At 41.9% G+C, this 19,824-nt stretch overlaps 1 protein-coding gene across 2 annotated transcripts in view; it reads right to left on the minus strand.

Moving 5' to 3' along the window:
- The window catches only part of NELL2 (neural EGFL like 2), a 156,698-nt gene that overhangs the window by 25,308 nt on the left and 111,566 nt on the right, over window positions 1-19,824 (minus strand). For both annotated transcript variants that reach the window (XM_074567442.1, XM_074567524.1), the window contains exons 14-15: window positions 18,836-18,958; window positions 14,229-14,324 (exon numbers count right to left, since the gene is read on the minus strand). In XM_074567442.1, coding sequence (XP_074423543.1) covers window positions 14,229-14,324; window positions 18,836-18,958 — 219 coding nt within the window. The remainder of the gene's footprint in view (window positions 1-14,228; window positions 14,325-18,835; window positions 18,959-19,824) is intronic.

Genomic DNA, 19,824 nt, shown 5'->3' on the forward strand with positions numbered 1-19,824 from the left:
TTCCATTAATGAAAAGGAAGCAAAATGTGATTGAGAATGTAATACGGAATTATAGTTCATTAATTCTTCAAGTATGTAATTTTCCAGACTCCTGATCCCCCATTGATTTCTGCACACCCCCATAGGTCCTGCTAAATGCCAGCAAAAAGAAATTCAATCGTGTTGTTATTTCATGTGTGGCAGTGGCGGCGCTCCAAAATTAGATAGAAATGTTATGAAAGGGAATTTTCCACTGACTGCTTCACCACACAGCCCTGTTAACAATTCTTTGTTGTCAAAAATTGATCAATCACAGACCCCACCAATAACTGAAACTATGACAGTCTCTCATTTACACACCCAGTAGCATCAAAGGAGGTGACATTTGTAACAACTGCAGATGATAATTCAGAACACCTAATTAGCCATGATGACCTAGGGGCATCCAGGAATAGTGTAAAAGAAAACAAAAAAAGAATACGTTTTTCAACAAGATTCTGTGAAACCAATTGTGCCAATCCCCATTAGAAAGATTAATTAAGAGGTCCTGGGCCTCTGTTTCTGGTCATTGACAAAGATGTGGTTTTGCTTTCACTTTGTCCGTCATTGTCAGTACAGCACCTCATCTTAACTGTAACACATGCTTCTGTTTCCTTGTTAGCCCTACCTTGAAAAACAAAAGTAAATTATTTTCTTCAAGGTAGCAAGAAAACTTGTACACCTTGAAATACACTGACAAACCCATTTTAGATATCTATCAGTGTTTGAAAGTTACGTAGCTCCCTTTGCACGTTAGAAATAGGACTAACACAGTGGTGCTATCACTAAATGTGTCACTTGGTGGGTAATAGTAGCCACGTCCTAAGCAAAAGAGAATTGATTTGTCTGAAAAGAGAAGAGCTAGTTTGGCCAGCTGTTACCTCTTTTCTAATGGGCGGGAAGGAAGGCTTTACTTGGCCAGTGTACTGACCAAAGATCACGAGTTTCCTCAAGTGAGGAGTCAAGTCAGTCATAAACATGAGTTATGACTTTCATATATATGAACCAAGGATGCAACCAGCACATTGTCAGCTTAGTTTGGGTTCAGCTTTGCAAAAAGCTGTTCCAGATCAGCTCTGGTATGAATTACGGTAAATTTCCAAGTATTTAGTTCAGAGGCCATTTAAGGAAAACAAACAAAAGAAGCCACAAAGCAACTCAAAGTTTTGGCTAGGAATTGATTTGACATCCTGATTTGAACTTAGTCTTCGGTTGTGGTCTTCTACCCTTTGTTCAGGGTATCACATATATTATATGTGTGCTTAAATTCAAAACATTCTTCCCTCCGCTTTCTTACCAGTGACTTGCTACCATGACTCTCAGTCCATACACCAGTGATCATTAATTTACATTGCTGCTCCTGAAGTGTAAAATCATGAAGGGATTGTACAAAGTTGTTCAAGTACAGAAAAGGAAAGAAGCACGCTATTCCTTTGCTTGGGCTATAAACATATCATTGGCATAGATCTGCAGAGACTGCAGGCTCCCTCATGTTGACAGCAAGACGAAGGGCCCCACAGGGACACGCGGCAATGATTGGCAGTGTTATAGATTTTAATTCCACTAATAGTTGAATGGCTCGTAATTCATAAAAGAGAGAGTTTACAGTGAGTGATGAAGGTCATCCCTATCTCCCTTATATAACGGAAGGAAATTCTATTATAATGCTGCCCAGCTGCACTATTCACGTTCTATTTATAGCCCACTGTATTTTAAGAACCTAATTGAAATTTTAGTTTTCATGTTTAGTTAAGGAGGTTCTTTCCCGTAGCAAATAATAGCTAAGTAGTGGATGCATTTTGATGTTTCAATAAATAACAAAAAAATCTTGTCTCCTTCTTTTAAGCTGCTACATATAGGATTGTAGTGCTGCAACAAGCTAAAGAAAATATAAAGAGAAAAAGATAAGTACTCGTATTAGGCTCTTCAGCAGAGAAAAAATCTTTTGTTATTTAAAACCGACAAAGACTCTGAGGGAGGAAAGAAATAATAAGAACCCAAGAAACTCTGTCAGGCAAGGAAAATGAAGGGAGAAAAAGACACAGAAGGATGAAGCAGCAAAGCACCTTAAGCTACAAAACAGAAAGGGTGAGGTAAGTAGAGTTCATGCCTAAATCTAGAATATTCACCAAAGTCAATGTGGGCATTTTTTGCTTAATTTCTGTCAAAGATTTACTTTGTGAATAAATATAAGTAAAAATGTAAAGCAAAGTAAAACTTCCCAGGCTTCTAAAGTCACCAGCCCTGTCTCACAGCTCATTTTTAAGCTTATTTTTCTTATCTGAGAAAAATTCTGGTGGTAACAGGGATTAGGGCGACCTCCCTTCCAGACACTGCAGCCAAGAACAAACACCTCATCCGCAGAACCCTGGCTTTCCTCATGGCTCGTTGCAGTTCTGATTTGTTTACTCTCATAGACAACTTTCAAACCTTTTCCTGCAATTTAATGAGCTAGCAATTTTAGAACATGTCCTTTTTGAAAGCCAAAGGAAAAGTATTTTCTTAGGTTTTATGAATTGGTTACACTTCCCACTCAGAAAAAAAATAATGACACAAAACCCACTATGTCTTCTCTCAGATATTGATGTATCTGAACAGAGGAACAAGGGGTGCAGAAATGAGATGACCTTTATCTTATGTGGACTTTTGCCATTGCCGCCTTATGCAAACCTTGTCACTCAACTTTCCCCATATGTCTTGATTTCCACATCTGTAAAATGGGGAGAAAGTGCTTCTACCAGCCCTCTTTTTTGTACCTAAAGAACTCTGGGTGAAGAATTTTAAGTAAAAGCACTGATTCGGTAAGTACCACATGTGACGATGCCGAGGCATGGGTTGGGGAACAGTAACATACCTGGGTACAGGAACTAGAGAAGAGGCCAACATGGTTTGGGGAGCGGGGAGACAAAGGGCATTGAGCTTTGGAGATGAAAGCTACGGAGATGAAAGCTGCAGCCCCTGCCTGCTTTATTTGGTAGCACAGACAGATCACAGAAGTCAGAAGGACACTCAAATGATAGTAATTTAAGTCTTGCGTATTTTATTTTTTTTTCAAACAGATCTCACAATGTAGATCTGGTGTAGATGGCGTTTTTTTGTAGAAATATAATAGTCTCCCGTACAGTTCTGCTGCACTCTAAGAATCTTTAGATTTTATGGATATTTGGAAGTGGTGGAATACAGCACCAGCACATGTAATTAACTTCATGTTATTATATACGTTCAGGGGAAATATCTAAGGAGAGGGAAGGGTAGTAAGCTATTTTGTACACCAGCACGACGATTTTCAGAATCTCACTTACAGCCAGCTTATCTATATCATATATGCCATGTTTGCAACCCATCTGCTGGCTGCATATGTCTATTTTTCCGTAGCCTGAATTAGCACTTGGAGCATTGTTTAAATAGAGAATTCCCTGCAGGAAAGGCTTGTTCTCCAGGGGTTGGCTGAACACCTCTCTACTACAGTTCCGGAGACTGCCAATCGTGTTTTCTTTTTCTGTTTTCAACTTCCTTGTAACAGTAAATATGAAGACTTGGCTTTTACTGGCATATAGTTAGCTCAAGATGGAATTTTTAATTATAATAACAATTCAACCAATGCTCATTAATTATTTGCTAGATTTTTATTGCTATTGTGGAGTATGAAGTATTATTTCTCTTCTAAGGAACAGTCCTTTCTGAATTGAAAGTTACTCTTAAACTGTAAACATCACATGCCCAAGATTCATAAGCTTATTTATGACAAAAATCCTTCAAATCCCTTAATTTTTTTCCTACGGGGAAAAAAAAAAGACGCACGCAGAGGATCTGTGATAGAGTTTCTTGTTCCTCTATCTGAAAGGATCTTCCAAATTCTTTTGGGCTGAGCAGGAAAAAGAAACTTTCTCCATTTTACACCCTTTATACAAAACAATGGAAAAATCTCAGACAAGTCAAAGGGTGCAGAGATGTGACGGCAGCCTGGACAACCTGCATTTCTAACTTAATTCCTAACAGATTATTGCTCAAACTCTCCATAGGGTTTGCAGCTTTCCCTACTGATTAAGATCCTCAACAAATCCGGGTTGTTCCTCCCACAGAATGTAATCATTTGTGAGCTTTCATCTCATGTCTGGATGAATTTTCAGCCTTCACCTCTTTGTTTGAACGTATTTGTTTTAGAGGGAGTGAGGGACATGTCCTTTGCCACCCACCATCCCTGGCAGCAAAGCTGCTACGGCATCACGCATTCCACATGCTCTCCCCTGCCTCTGCGGGACTTCAGCTTTAAAGAATACGCTGGTCAAAAGAGAGGCACAGTCAGGAGAGAGTTAAACCCCTTGCTTCTACTTGGTTTCTGCTGGTGTTTGCTCTTGTCTGTCTGCCTATGTTCACAGGAGCAACTGAAGTCCAATTAAAGAAGCGGAGATTGTAGTATTTGCCTCTTTAGTGATCAGTGTTCCTTAAGATGCAATATATCAAATGCTCTGCAGTGACTTCAGACCTAGGCAAAGTCAACATATTTTTCATGAAGTCATTTACATAGCTTAGAAATATTCATCACACTTGAGATCCTTATGGGGGTAAAGCCTCTTTTGAAATCAACCCTATCCTGACTTTTTTCAAACCATGGTACACCTATTACTTCTAAAGGTACAAGCATTAGTAGCAACTTGTTTTATTTTTACGCATGTTGTACTGGGCAGCTATTCACCTAGAATACTAATTAGTTGTGGAGGAGGCAGATGATTTATGAATAAAGCTACGAACACATTGCATGTTATAGTTCCTTCAGTTAGACTCTAACTTAATAGGACTCCTGCTCACCCAAGGCCTGACTTCAGAAATATTTTAAAGAGTGAGCATTACAATAGCATGCTTCATGGTCCTTGTTTTTCTTAGGGTTGGTCGGAGATATCAAAATGGTCTTGACCATCAATGGCAAAGAGTCATTTTCACATTAGTGCAAATGGACATTTTAGAATGACTCATTACAACTTGTTATTACTGTTCCTTAATAGCAATAAACAAGAGAACCTGGTTCATATGCAAAGGCAGCTCATTAAAAGCACACAGCCCTGTATGCCAAGAGAACTGTATCAATTTATATCAGTTGAATACAAGACCCAGGATGAAAGAATAAGAGGGAGATCAGTTAGGAAAACAGTTATTTTTATCATGTTTGCCTAGAAATCAAAACAGATAAGGAGCATGGCAAAAAAAAAAAAGAAAAGGACAAAATAGTCATTAATTTTTATTACTGATAGACAGTTCAAGAAGGTAATGGTACTTTTAATAAAGTAACTTTGGCTGACTACAGAAGGCGATAACTAAGGAAAATACACCATTTCATCAGCAGAACTCTACAGGACTTTCAGTGCCAGCTTTTCAGTAATACCCATAGAGATCCAAGCTGTGAGGTACAGAGAAAATCCCCCCTCACCCTGCTCAGTCTTGGGAAGCTGAAAATGCACAAGTATGAAGGCCATAATCTGCTTGCTTTCTTTGCCTCCTCTGTTTCACCAGATGTATCATATGAACAAAGCTCCTGATCAGAACAGAAGTTGTGAAGATGATGGCTCCTAACCTCATGATGTTACGTAAAGCATAACACAGGAACGTAGGAACAAGAGTATAGGAACCAAAAGTTACTTTGCACTCTCTGCTCCAGAATGGCCAAACAAGATTTTTCAAAGGCTTTCCAGGAATTTCAGATTTGACAATACAAATTAGGCCTGTCTGTCTGGAACAGACACCCTATTACCGAGGATATTTCTCCCTATTAATCACTAGTCAGAAGTAGATACAATATACTGTGCCCTAAGCCGTACATCAGAAAACTATACTAACTAAACAAAATCATGTGGAAGCCTGTAAGATGTGCAGAGGTCCAAATTCCTAGAATTACTGTGCTCAAAAACTATTTATCTGAAATTGAGACAAGCCAAAAGGAAAAAAAAAGGATGTATAGACTTTCCAAGTCCTAAAAGGACCTGGGGACACCACCAAGGTACTGGATGGGATGGTTCACTGGGGCACAGTTCCGTATCTGAATCATTGCTCCTAGGCACTATTTGCCTAGAGTAGCTCAGGAGGCAAAATTTAATAGCTTTCACTCTGGGCAACTGGAAAATTACACTGTTCACCATGTACGTGTCGAGTTTAGCCTACCCCCTGCTACTGCTTGTTCAATTCTCAAAAGTACCTTCATATTTTGAAAACACTACAGAATTTTGCAACCACAAGAAGAGCAGAAATGTTGTCAGTCAGATGTCTGATATATTGGTATGGCTTGGTAAGGAAATAACTCATATAGTAATTTCCTGCTAACTTCTCCTCAAGTCACCAGAAAAATTCTATGTGAAGGTACTGGTTTCACAGGGCATAATTGTAGTGCGGTGACAGGACCGCAAAACACACAGAAAAAATTCAAAATTCATTACTAGGGTTCTGTATCAACGTATGGAAAAACAATCATAGTGCTGTACTAGTGTTCTTAAGAAGAATTAGCCGTTATGTTTAAAGAAGACATACAAGTAGATGTTATAGGATGCTTCCCATAAGTTTGCCCATGATTCTACTATCTGCTTTTCCTACAGTAAGACAGCATTGAAAATGGAGTAATATAGAGTAAGATGTGGCATCACTAAACACACCAGTTACATGCATTATCTCAATAAACCAATGCTAGCTCAAACAACACTGTTCTTGCCTCTGAAATCAGTAACTGACATGCCAAATAGCAATCTTCGAGAAGGCCAAGAGCATATAGCAGACCACTCGTTACCCAGTATGTGCAAGCTGGGTAGTGACTTTATATAGCAAAGATGCAAGTTATAAAGCAAGATGTTTCAGCATCCTCAGCAAAATCATTACGTTATTTTTAGCAGCTGGGGTCTGTGTCTTTCTGCTGAAACGGAAAGCACAGAAAATATTAATTAAATGCAGGTGCATGCAGTAATTCAGAAGTGTTTTCATTTCAGAGATTCAGCTCCTCAGAATAGAATACAGTTAGCTATTTACCGTTACAAGTTTAAGTTAAACCAGTTTAAACAGGACACTGAGAACTCCAGGTCTCCATTTACACTCAAGCTATGGCTGGAAAGGCCAGACTTCCCAACCCAACATGCCACCCAACAAAATTTCCACAGGGCAGGAAGCCAAGAGTGTTGCCAAGGAAGTGGGGAGCACTTGGAAGGACTCAAGGAGGCCAAATGGCGGTGACTCCCTAGGGTTAGGGTCTGCATACAGCTAAGCCCAGCAACGAGCTGGGAAGGTCAGTTCCAGCATCCATCCTCGCTCACCTCCTCCCACAGACAGGGCCCTGGGTTACATGAGGACCTGACACCGCAGCCACAGCCCAGCATGCAGGCCAGATCTTAACCGCTTGCAAGCCACAATTTGGCTTCTTTGTGTTTTGTCTTAGGTGATTTATTTATTATATTTTTTTGCTTGCACCAAGGGAAAAGTTTTGATTAGCCTACGAACTTTGAAAATTACTGAAGCTGAAATGCCAGCCTTGAGTGACTTCAAAAGGCCTGACTTTCAGAATATGATAAATTCCCCATTCATTGCACACTGGGATCTATTAAAATATTTTACACTGTGAATATTGCTCAAGTACTATTTGTTTCTTAAAATTTTCTTGTTTCTTTAAATTTCCTTCTTCTCAATGTTTTCTTCCTTCTGTGGACTGAAGTCAGCCCTTTAACGTAATTGAAACATTTCCTACCGCAAGTTTCCTCTAAGTCTCAAATTTGGCTCCCCAAAACCAGGAGCCTGAATTCTCAGAACAGCAGGATCCAAGCAAGCCAGGTGGGCTATGAAAACTAATGAACTATGGGAGGCATCCCTTCTTCCTACAGCTATTGCTCTGGACAGTCCGTGCCTCTGCTGCCTTCATGTTCGTGCCACCACTTTCCTCTTGCTCCCTTCTTTTGTTTCCTCCTTCATTAAAAAGCCCAGCAACCCCTTATGGATTTCAGACAATAAAATGATTAACCCTAAAATGCTTTCTGCTCAAGGAGTTTGTATGTTACACTCGTTTATCCCAGCAAGCAACTGGGTTCCCCTGGTTAGACTGTGAACTGTCAAAGGGCGCTCCTATTACTCTAGGTTTGTGCAGGATCTTGCATACTTGTACCACAAATTTGAGCCTTTTAGTATTATTGTTGCAAATCCCAATCCGACTATCAGTGATTTAAATCTTCATTGTAAAAATAAAAGTGAGCAAATGGCAGATTCCTGAGTTGCGTGGAAAGTTTTGACTGTGATACTTTCAGAGCTTACAGCAAGTTTTCGTGAGACTGTGGCCAAGATTTTTTAAGAGTTCTGCCAAAAGTAATTCCAGTTCTTTCAGAACTGGTTCAATGCTCTCTGGACTTCAAATGCCATTTGTGTCACAGTTTTAGTTTCAGAGCCTACCTGGCCACAAGCTGATTGTGGTTGCTTTAGGTGAACACCAGGGATCAAGGGCTTAAATGGATGCAGTTCTCTTGTGATAGTGAAAGTACCAAAATACCTCATTTTTGCAAAATCAGTGAAGTTAAGCTTTCTGGTTACTTTGACAAAGCCTTCTATTCCAACACCAGTAAAAATATTTTCCTAATAACTGGGGTATCAGAATTAAAAGATTTTCACAAGCTTCCTTTGGAACAGGAATAATAATAGTCTTCAATAATGTGAAGCCTGCTATTATTATGGTCAATGTGCTTGAACAAATTAATTTGGATTTGCTGAAAAGAGCAACAGTTAACGCATGTTAATTATTTAGCTTATATAGAAAGTGGCACAAAACTCTAAAGAGATCTGGTCTTTAACAATTATTTACCCAAATCACTTGTCTGAGTGTATTTCAGTTTTTTGAACTACAAATGTTAAGCACAAAGTTGCAAAAATTTGTTTTAGCGACCTCAATTTTTTTTTCCCTTCTCCATGAAGTACTTGCCACACTTACACTATTTTTGTTTGAGCTTTCCATATGTGGAAAAAAAAAAGGGAAAAAATACAAAGAAGAGCCAAATACTATATTTTCCTTGGATTTGACTATTTCTGAAAAGAGATCAGATAAGAGAGGGTGATCTCGTATACCTCACGCTCACCATTGTTTTCATAAATTCAGATACACACTTAATTAAGCCAACTATTAGTAATACTGTATGGTGGAATTAATGCAGAATCTGTAAGTTAAGCTTTTTCTCAACAATTCATTTCATAGGTAACAGCTTTGTGTGCCAGTTTATTTTCAGCAGTTTGCCATGGATTGTTCGATAACAGGTGGACATGATTCCCACGATGTCCAAGGAAAGTCTTCTATCAGGAAATGCAAGTATCAGCCAATCATCCATGAAAAAGCCACATACTTCCAGCCAACCCGTTAAGAAAACCTACACCAAAACACTACTAGTAGTGAAACTCTGCTATTTGATCTCATGCATAATTAAAAGTGGTCCAGGGGAACACTCAAAGCACAAAACGAGTGTGGGAACTCAAAAAAGAAGCTGACAAGCAGCAAAAATGCAGTTATCTTTTATACATGCAGATATGCCTATATAATAGGAGAACAAATCCACTCCTAAAGCTCTGTCATCAAATTAAAGGGGAGTTACAGTAGTATTAAGCAGATGTAACAAAGTCATCCTGTGCTGGATTCTAAAATGAAATACTTTTGAAATACAATTTAAGACAGCATTTTAAAATGCTGATTGAAGAATTCATAATTTTACAATCAAACAAGACAGTATTAAGTCAGGTATTTTGAAAAAGTTTAATAGTCACAAATATTTTTAGATTTGCTTGGTAGTCTCATCTCTCTACACTGCAGAAGGCTGCTCTACTGGGTTAACTACTACTGTGCCTTTTAAGACTTGAAAATCTTTTAACACATAAAACCCACCTCCCTAAGCCAATTAATGCATCCCCAACATTAACAATGCCTCAACCCACATCCTTTGGGAAGAGAAACAGGAATTCCCCCACGTCTCATTTTTATGTCCTATTGCCAATTAAAAAAAATGGTTCTGGATGTTGATACATCTGCACATTATTCTTACACCTGCTTCCTCATTCCACTGATCCATTTCCACAGGGTACGGGCTACAATTAATCTAAAAGACTTCCAACAGATCATTCTAAGGCATTGCAACAGCTCTGTTAACTGCAAGGCACTCCACATGAGCGAATACCTCTTCTCATGGAGATACCCGATTAGCAGTAATAGTTAATTTTCCATCTTATGCTTCTGAGAGCGACCTGGTAGAGGAGGATCAATATCTAAATAAATTGGAAAAAATACAGGTTGATCAAACCTGGGATCCTGGATGTACCCAGGAGTGCTAAGGGAGCTGGCTGATGTCATTGAGAGGCCCATCTTAATTATCTTCGAAAGGTCATGGTGACTGGGAGAAGCTCCTGAGAACCGGAAGAAAGCAAATATCTCTCCTACCTTTGAGAAGAGCAAGGATCCAGGGAACTACAGATCAGTCAGCCTTATCTCCATCCCTGGGAAGCTGATGGTAACCTCCTGGATACCATTTCCAAACTTATTAAGGATGAGAAGGTGATTGAGAACAGTCCACATTGATTTATGAAGAGGAAATCATGCCTGACCAACCTGATAGTCTTCTAAAATAAGATGACTAGGTTGGTAAATGGGAAGAGAGCAGTGGATGTTGTTTATCTTAACTTCAGGAAGGCTTTTGATGCTCTCATAACATCCTCAGACAAGCTAAAAAGTGCAGACTAAATAAATGGACAGTGAGGTCGATTGAGAATGTGCTGAATGGCTGGGCTCAGATGGCTGTGATACAACATCCAGGTGGAGCCCAGTCACTTAGCAGCGCACGCCTGGGTAAATACTGCGTACTGGGCCAGTACTGTTTAACATCTGGACAATAAGGCAGAGTAAACCATCAGCACATCTGCAGATGATACAAAATTTGAAGGAGAGGTTGCTACACCAGATAGTCGTGCTGCCCTTCACAGGGACCTCAACAGACTGGAGAAGTGGGCCAACAGGACTGTTACAAGTTCAGAGGGAAATGCCAAGTCCTACAGCTATTAAGGAACAACCTCAGGCACCAGTACAGGTTCGGGACCAGCCAGTGGGAAAGCAGCTTTGCAGAAAAGGATCTGGAGGTCCTGGTGAACACCAAGTTGAACATAAACCAGCAACGTGCCCTTGCAGCAAAGAGGCCAACAGCCTCCTGGGCTCCATTAGGAGGAGCATTGTCAGCAGGTCAAGGGAGGTGATCCTTCCCCTCTATTTCATGCTGTTGAGATCACCTCTGGGTCCAGTGCTGTCTCCCCAGTATGAGAGAGACATGGAGCAAATCCAGCACCAGCACAGCGCTGCCGAAGATGATTAAGGGACCAGAGCACCTGTCTTACAAGGAGAAGCTGACAGAGCTGAGATGTTTGGCCTGGAAATGAAAAGGCTGAGGGGGATCTTACCAACGGTGTTGGGGGAAGCCAGACACTTCTCAGTCATGCCCAGGAAAGCGACTAGGGGGATGAGAGATTGCATTTGAATATAACAAAAAGAATATTTTTTTTACTGTGAGGATGACTGAACACTGGAATTGGTTGCCCAGAGAACTTGCGGAGCTCCAAATCCAACTGGGTGGAGTCCTGAGAAACCAGCTCTATTTGACCCTGCTGTGAGCAGGGGGATTAGGCAAGATGAGGTCCCTTCCAACCTCATCTTTCTATGATTCGGAGAAATTATTTAAACAGAGCTATTAATCCACCTTTTACAGAAGGAAACAGTAAGAACTGGTGATTGTATTTTCTGGGTTATTGCTGGGATGTGGATTCAATCTCCTGTTAATTAATTCATAGATTCAGCATCTGCTGACAATTTCTATATAACTGTATGTTTTATTTTAAGTTAAAAATGCCAATATTCTTCAATAAGCAGTTTTTAAATATATGTAGCATAAACAGAAATAAGTAACACGCGGTTTAAAAATAGATTTGGCGTCTTTACATCAATCCTCCTCCTGCCTTATATGTGACTGCAACTAAAGATGTCTGCCTAGAAAAGATTACATCACCTTTGTAGATAAAGTGACTGTTCAAAATGGGAAGCTTCCAGCATAAATTATTCGTAGTATGAATGTCTTGAATCACTTCAAGCCTAACGAGAAGTACCCTCAGAAAACTCCGTGGCATTCACTGGGAGTGAATATGTACTGTCTGAAGCTCAGGCTTTCTTTTACAACGCAGTCTCAGAACAAACCAGCTTCTGCTCTTTATCAACGGGACACCTCTTCCATTTGCCACTCCGATGGTATTTCAGACTCTATGTTTCAAAGTGATCTGCAAGTAGATTACAATCCTGCTCTTGCACATTAATACCCAAATGAGGTGACCAGACCCTGTGGCTGATCTCTAGCATTACTTATTTCAACAGTAAGAAAAAACATGATGTCCAGTGGAGGCCCACCAGGACAGAGGGGCTTCTCCTTGCAAAGCTGACCTATGAAACTGGCTGGGGGCTGGCAAACTGGCTCCAAATCGTAACAACAGTATCACTAACTCTGAGACAGCAGGTGAAAACTACCTTACTGACCTTTGAGATCAGCTATTCGGAAAGGCATTCAGATATGGTCCAGGTTTCTACTTGCCCTCCTATATGTTTCCTGAAGGGCAGGAAGGACGGGCAGTTAGGCCAGCAGTCCGGCTGCTTTCGAAAGATATTGGGGGCCGAATACACTTAAGCTAACTTAACTTAGGTTAACTTAAGGTGCCTGAGCTTTCTGAATTGGGAACAGAGTGTCCTTGGGTTCTCCTCTAAAGAAGGGAGCAGACACAGGACTTCCAGGGGCAATTCAGAAAAGCTATTGACTATACAAGGAGACTAAAGTAAATATGCTTCTAGTCTACACACTTCAGATAGGAGTATAAAGCTGGAAAAGATGAATGTGGGCCTTGAAACTATACATGCTATATTTAGTTGAGAACAGCAGAATGCTGCAAGGAGCATATAAGACAAGTATTACTAAAACAAAGTAACTGTTTTAATACTTGAGCATTATTTTAGCACGCAATTTGTTCCAAGCGAAAACACTCTTACACTGAAGAGACCTTGGTATCCTGTACCACATTATTTGCATCCTGTGAAACAGTGAGGAATACTTGAAAACTTGCTCTTTTGACATTTTTCTAGAAATAGATGAACGATCAGGATACCGCTTTTCATACAGCATACCCCTTGTGTACTGTGGTAATACCCACTCAAACACACAAGAATGAAAACAATCACATTTCTCACCTCTCAAATGGACCAGATAATACAGAATTCAGATCAGTCTGTTTTTCGTTAAGCTGGACATGTTTACAAGTCAGACAAAAGCTATACTTGCTCAAATGACCTCCTCTCCTCAGTTCGGAAGATTTATTGAAGGCAATATAGAACAGCAACAATAGTCAATCATAGCTGGCAGACTGCCCTTTTATTAGGCATACTGAAGCCAATTAATCTAAGCGAGCTTTCTCCCTTTTAACTCCTGGAGGCATGTACGGTTAGAATGCATTTAAAAATTCTGCAGCAATAAATAAAGGTGCTGAAACGATTCGTTTGAACTTTGAGAAATTATTTACAGGCACTTGAGATGCTACGTATTAACATTCTACATACTCTGCTGGGCAATATAATTTGACTAGATCCAAGACTTCAAAAATAAAGTTCAAAAACAAGGCTTTGTGGCACTGCCATCCTCAGGGGTAGCACGATGCTAAAAGAATGCCTGCGAAAGGAAGTAAAAGCAGTAGGAACACTGAAACCTGCCTTAACACTGAGTCAGAACACTGAGATAATCAGAAGTCTTCAAATAAGGTTGCAAGGGAAGGTGGGCTACTGAACCAGTCACACATTTACAGCACAGAAATAATCAATTAATGGAATTTATTTCTAGATGTCAGATTATCTGCCATTTATAGGAGATACCAAAGGCCATTTGAGGTGAAAAGCAAGTCTATAATAATCTTATTAATTATGAAACATCAAAACCCAAGATGTCTTAATTCATGTTCTCATTTTTGCAGTCCATGTGCTTCTAATTAGAACTGCTGCAATATAGTCTCTTGGGAGGCATATAAGAAAAGTGAGTAACTTTTTAGTAGCAGCTTCCTCCTACTGGGCACACACTTTAATAATCCTTTACTCTTGGATTACCTCAAACATCCTCATTGGATTACCTTCATCGTAAATTCAATTAAAATCTTACCAGTTTCGCAGCTGGGTCCAGTGAAGCCTTGTGGGCAGGCACACACGTTGGAAGCAATACAGGCTCCTCCGTTCCTACACCCATCTTTGCAAAAGGCTGCAAAATGCAAAAATCACAATATATGGGTAACAACAGGACTACACTCAGCAACCACGCAGGTGGCCACAGGCCGCTGGCAGGCTGGCACGAAACACGGTCCCTGCGGCATGGAGTGCAGAGGCTGCCTTCTCCGGAGGAGAGAGGTCACGAAGAGATGGTTTATGGCCCCCCTGCCTCACTGGCCAGATGGGCTGACAAGCTACAGAAGGAGATTAGAGTAAATCATCTGAAGACAACAGCTCACATATGCGCACCTTTGCACGCACTGGGAAGCAGTGAAAGGCAGCATCTTCCCCAGGAACAGGCTCTTCCTAGGGCAGTGCTGGTCTTCTCTGCTGCCCAAATAAAGCCCTGGGCATAACAGGCACAGCTGAGCACTAGATCAGCTGGCTGTGTTATTTCTTAAGCAATGAGATCGAAACAACATAAATAGTAGTTTTGCCTCAAGGGATTCTGAAGAACTTAAAAATTTTTACCAGTTACAGTTTGAAGTCGATCCCTGGATTTGCTCTTTGGCACGCTGCAATCCGGGAAGCCGTGCTCACGTATTTAGGTGCAGCACGCTCCAGATACGGTTGTGAATATGTGTATGCACCAATATGTGTCTGCACCCCTTCTGCGGATGCAGAAATGTAACCAGCTCTGACAGAAAACACAGCAGCTGTTAATTGTATCCACAATATGGAATGAGCAATGCTCTTGTCACAACAACCTACAGAGAAAATTGCAGGGGAAACTAGGCAGATGGAGGTTATCACCGATGTAAAGAGTTGCTCCGGGGCGCTGGTCTAGCCCAGTGCTTGTAAGCAGCCACCGGAGATGCCAGGCTTTGGTTTGCAGCTGCTCTGCGTAACAGCACCACTGATGAGGTCTTAAGGCTCATCCGAGAGAGAACATGAGGGTTATTGGCTTGAGCTTTCCCGCTCTCAGGTTCCAGGCACCAGCCTTGTGGCATGAGACCCCGGCACTGAGTGAGACATCAAAGCTTCCCGGTGCAGGATGACACGGTGCACGGGAGCACGGATGGCAGCACACTGCGTGAAAAGCTGCCAAAGCCATGGGGACAAGAGACGCATCCAGGTCTTTCTGAAAGATGCTGGCATCCAAGCCAGGGCTGCAAAGAAGTACATTTCTCAAATTGGGATACACAGGCTCAGAGCCTTCTCCTGCATTTTCAGTATTGAAAAGGGAGGGAGAGAAGGATGCACTTCTTGACAGTGGGGCCAGGTGCCCTCTGAAATGTAAGAAGTCAGAGCAGTCAGAGCAGTCAGAGCTCTTACCCAGGCAACAGAAGAGCCAAACGCTGTGCTCTAGGGTTATGGACCTTCTCTTTGTCCCAAAGAAGATTACCTTCGTGTAAGGTGACACACCTCCATCAGAAGGACTGAGGAATGCTCCCAAGCCCAGCACAGGAGTGAGTTGTGCAGACAGAGCTCTCGTCTGAGAGGAGCATCTCTGGGTTTGAACTTCGTCAGGCTAAAACTTTTTTCCCATTCCCCAGAGGAGAGAACACAGCATAAAAGGGTGTATTTGCTCACATCTCTCCCCCTACCGATGTATTTGACTGGAAGCAGACTAGGCTGATGTGCTTTACAAAGAGCTCATTTATGTTAGGAATATATAGAAAAACCATATCATGACACGGGTGAAGGAACAACTAGTGCTAAGATCAGGCTTAGAAATTAAAGAAATTCTGGGTCAAGAGGACTGAGGCGCAATTTCAAGGAACGTTGGGCATGCTATTGCTGCAGCGAGACCACTTCTCACACCTGAGCCAGTTCCCCTACAGCTACACTACTTTTACTTTCAATCATCCTCTAAAACCTATGCTTGGAGCCTGAAGACTTCCAAAGATTTGGGCCCAAGTACCAAGTATAATGTTCTCTGATGTGAAATGCAACAGAAATAAAAGCAGCATTGTATCTCTGGGAAAGCATCTTTCTTAGACCCATAATATAAATTCTGATGTTTACCAGTTGAACAAGAATGTTAGAAAACAAGGCACCACGTCATGTGTTACAAAGGTTTTGTGCATGACCATCTACTGCTTTTCTCATTTATGATGAAAAGACACAGCATACCAAACAACTTTCAATTCATCCAAGCAAAATAGCAAGTGATTGGCTGTGGACAACGTAGATCTGACAATGTTTTCACAGCTGTAACTTTGCTGGTAACTATGGGCTTCCTTGAATGGTGTAGTGTGTACAGAAACTAACTTGAGACGGAAACGAAACATAATTACTTCAAACTTTAGAGCATACTAACTTACAGATGCATCATCCTCAAATCAATGTGAACTCGGCAAAACGCAAAGTCACTGTATATCTGTTTATGAAAATCTTCTTATAGGTGCAGGACCTAAATGCCTAGCCTAGCTTTCTGCCTGTCTTCTTCCAGGTATGTGACCAGATTTGCATCAACTATGACACAGCATCTCTTCCAGTTCAAAGACTGATGTACCACTTCAAAGACTGATGTACCACTTCCTCCATGCTAAAGATCAGTGCATCCCTATGAGTAAGAAATCAAGCAAAGGTGGCAGGAGACTTGCATGGATGAGCAAGGAGATTCTGGAAAAATTCAGATGGAAGAAGGAAGTTTACAGAATGTGTAAAAAGGGACTGGCCACTTGGGAGGAATATAGGAGCATTGTCAGAGTATGCGGAGATGCAACGAGGAAGGCTAAGACCCACTTGGAATTAAATCTGGCAAGGGATGTCAAGGACAACAAGAAGAGCTTCTTCAAATACATCAGTAGCAAAAGGAAGACTAGGGAAAATGTGGGCCTGCTGCAGAATGAGGTGGGTGACCTGGTGATGGAGGATGCAGAGAAGATGGAGTTACGGAATGCCTTCTTTGCTTCAGCCTTTACTGCTAAGGCCGGCCCCCAGGAATCCCAGACACTGGAGGTAAGAGAAAAAGTCTGGAGAAAGGAAGACTTTCCACTGGTTGAAGAGGATTGGCTTAGAGACCATTTAGCCAAACTTGACACCCACAAATCCACAGGCCCTGATAGGGTGCACCCATGAGTTCAGAGGGAGCTGGCAGATGTTACTGCCAAGCCACTCTCCATCATCTTTGAAAGGTCATGGAGAACAGGAGAGGTGCCTGAGGACTGGAGGAAAGCCAATGTCGCTCCAGTCTTCAAAAAGGGCAAGGAGGAGGACACAGGAAACTACAAGCCAGCCAGCCTCACCTCCATTCCTGGAAAGGTGATGGAAGAGCTCATTCTGGACGCCATCTCTAAGCATGTGAAGGAAAAGAAGGTTATCAGGAGTGGTCAACATGGATTCACCAAGGGGAAATCATGCTTGACCAATATGATAGCCTTCTATGATGGCATGACTGGCTGGTTAGATGAGCGGAGAGCAGTGGATGTTGTCTACCTCTGCTCCAGCAAGGCTTTTGACACTGTCTCCCAAAACATCCTCATAGGTAAGCTTAGGAAGTGTGGGTTAGATGAGTGGACAGCAAGGTGCATTGAGAACTGGATGAATGTCAGAGCTCAGAGGGTTGTGATCAGTGCTACAGAGTCCACTTGGAGGCCTGTAACTAGCGGTGTTCCCCAGGGGTCAGCACTGGGTCCAGTCTTGTTCAATGACTCAGATAAGGAGACAGGGTGTACCCTCAGCAAGTTTGCTGATGACAAAAAACTGGGAGGAGTGGCCGACACACCAGAAGGCTATGCCACCAGTGAGATCTGGATAGGCTAGAGAGCTGGGCAGAGAGAAACCTAATGAAGTTCAACGAAGGCAAGTGTAGGGTCCTGCACCTAGGGAGGAATAACTCCATGCACCAGTACAGGTTAGGGGCTGACCTGCTGGAAAGCAGCTCTGTGGAGAAGGACCTGGGAGTCCTGGTGGACAAGTTGACCACAAACCAGCAATGTGACTTTGTGGCCAAGAAGGTCAATGGTCTCCTAGGTGTGTGCCCAGCATGTCAAAGGAGGCCATCCTCCCCCTCTAGTCTGCCCTGGTCAGGCCACATCTGGACTACTGTGTCCAGTTCTGGGCTCCCAAGCTCAAGAAAGACAGGGAACTACTGGAGACGGTCCAGCGGAGGGCTACGAAGATGATCGGAGGACTGGAACACCTCTCTTATGAGGAAAGGCTGAGAGACCTGGATCTGTTTAGCCTGGAGGTGAGAAAAATGAGAGGGTATCATATCAGTGCTTATAAATATGTAAAGGGCGGGTGTCAAGAGGATGGGGTCAGTGGTGCCCAGCAACAGGACAAGGGGCAACAGGCACAAACTGGAACACAGGAAATTCCATCTCAACATGAGGAAAACTTACTTACTTTGAGGGTGATGGAGCACTGGAACAGGCTGCCCAGAGAGGTGGTGGAGTCTCCCTCTCTGGAGATATTCAAAACCCACCTGGATGCGTTTCTGTCCAACCTGCTCTAGGTGAACCTGATTTGGCAGGGAGGTTGGACTAGATGATCTCTAGAGGTCCCTTCCAACCCCTGCCATTCTGTGTAGCCTTGGGGTTTTCAGCAGCTTACCTTTGCAGATGGTACCATTTCCCGTGTAACCCGGCTTGCAGACACAGTTGTGCCCACCCACGGTGTTGAAACAGAGCGCGTTTTCATCACAGTTGTGCTGGTTTGTTATACATTCGTCATGCTCTGAAAAAGGAAACAAGAATGAGATGGTCATGAATTTTTAAACCACAGCAAAATAAAAGCTTTGTACAGGTTTCCACATTACAAAGAGATAAACACAGTAGTAGTTACCGATAACAGGACTATGTGAACATGTAGCCATGGAGTAGCCAGGGTATATACTTTTAGCACATGCTAGTATGTGATAACTGTGCTGCGGCATAACTCCAGTTTCATTAACAGGGAGCCACCATCATTATACTTTCCATGTGGGCTACAACGTTCTCGTAAACATTTGCCAAGGAGCCAGATAACATACTGAAAATCCATATGCTAGTTCTACTGTATAATTTATTCATGCAGGTTTATCTTATGCGGGATGCATAGGGTTTCCTTCAGAAGGCTGACTAATGGTGCGAGACACACGCTCCAAACTGCAAAAGATATGGTTAGCAGAAGGCAGGACTTCAAAACGTAGCCTCTGTTTTCCTTCCCTTCAGTGCGTATGTGGCATTTTATTTATATGAAGTAAGCAACCCGAAAACAAAGGTCTGCCCGCTGTTCAAGGGACTTTCAGCATGGTGTGTCCTAGCACCAGACGCGATGGATGAGACACCTCGGTCTGGTGATTAGACTTAGACATATGGGAAATACACCTTTTGGGAATAAATTAAAAGTCTGGACAATATGATTTTGTGCTAACTTGTAATGCAGTGTTTAATCTGAAACAAAAAGGTATCGTATAAGTGTTCAGACTACTGAACGTTTTTATGGTTGAGTTTGGGATTTTTAAGAAATGGAAAATGTGATTTCAAAATAAGATGCTCTAAAGTGCCATTTCAAAATGCCACATGAAATGCTCTAGTATTTTCAAAATGCAGTATCTTAGT

Source organism: Larus michahellis, chromosome 1 (assembly GCF_964199755.1).
Source record: "Larus michahellis chromosome 1, bLarMic1.1, whole genome shotgun sequence".
Classification (NCBI taxonomy): domain Eukaryota; kingdom Metazoa; phylum Chordata; class Aves; order Charadriiformes; family Laridae; genus Larus; species Larus michahellis.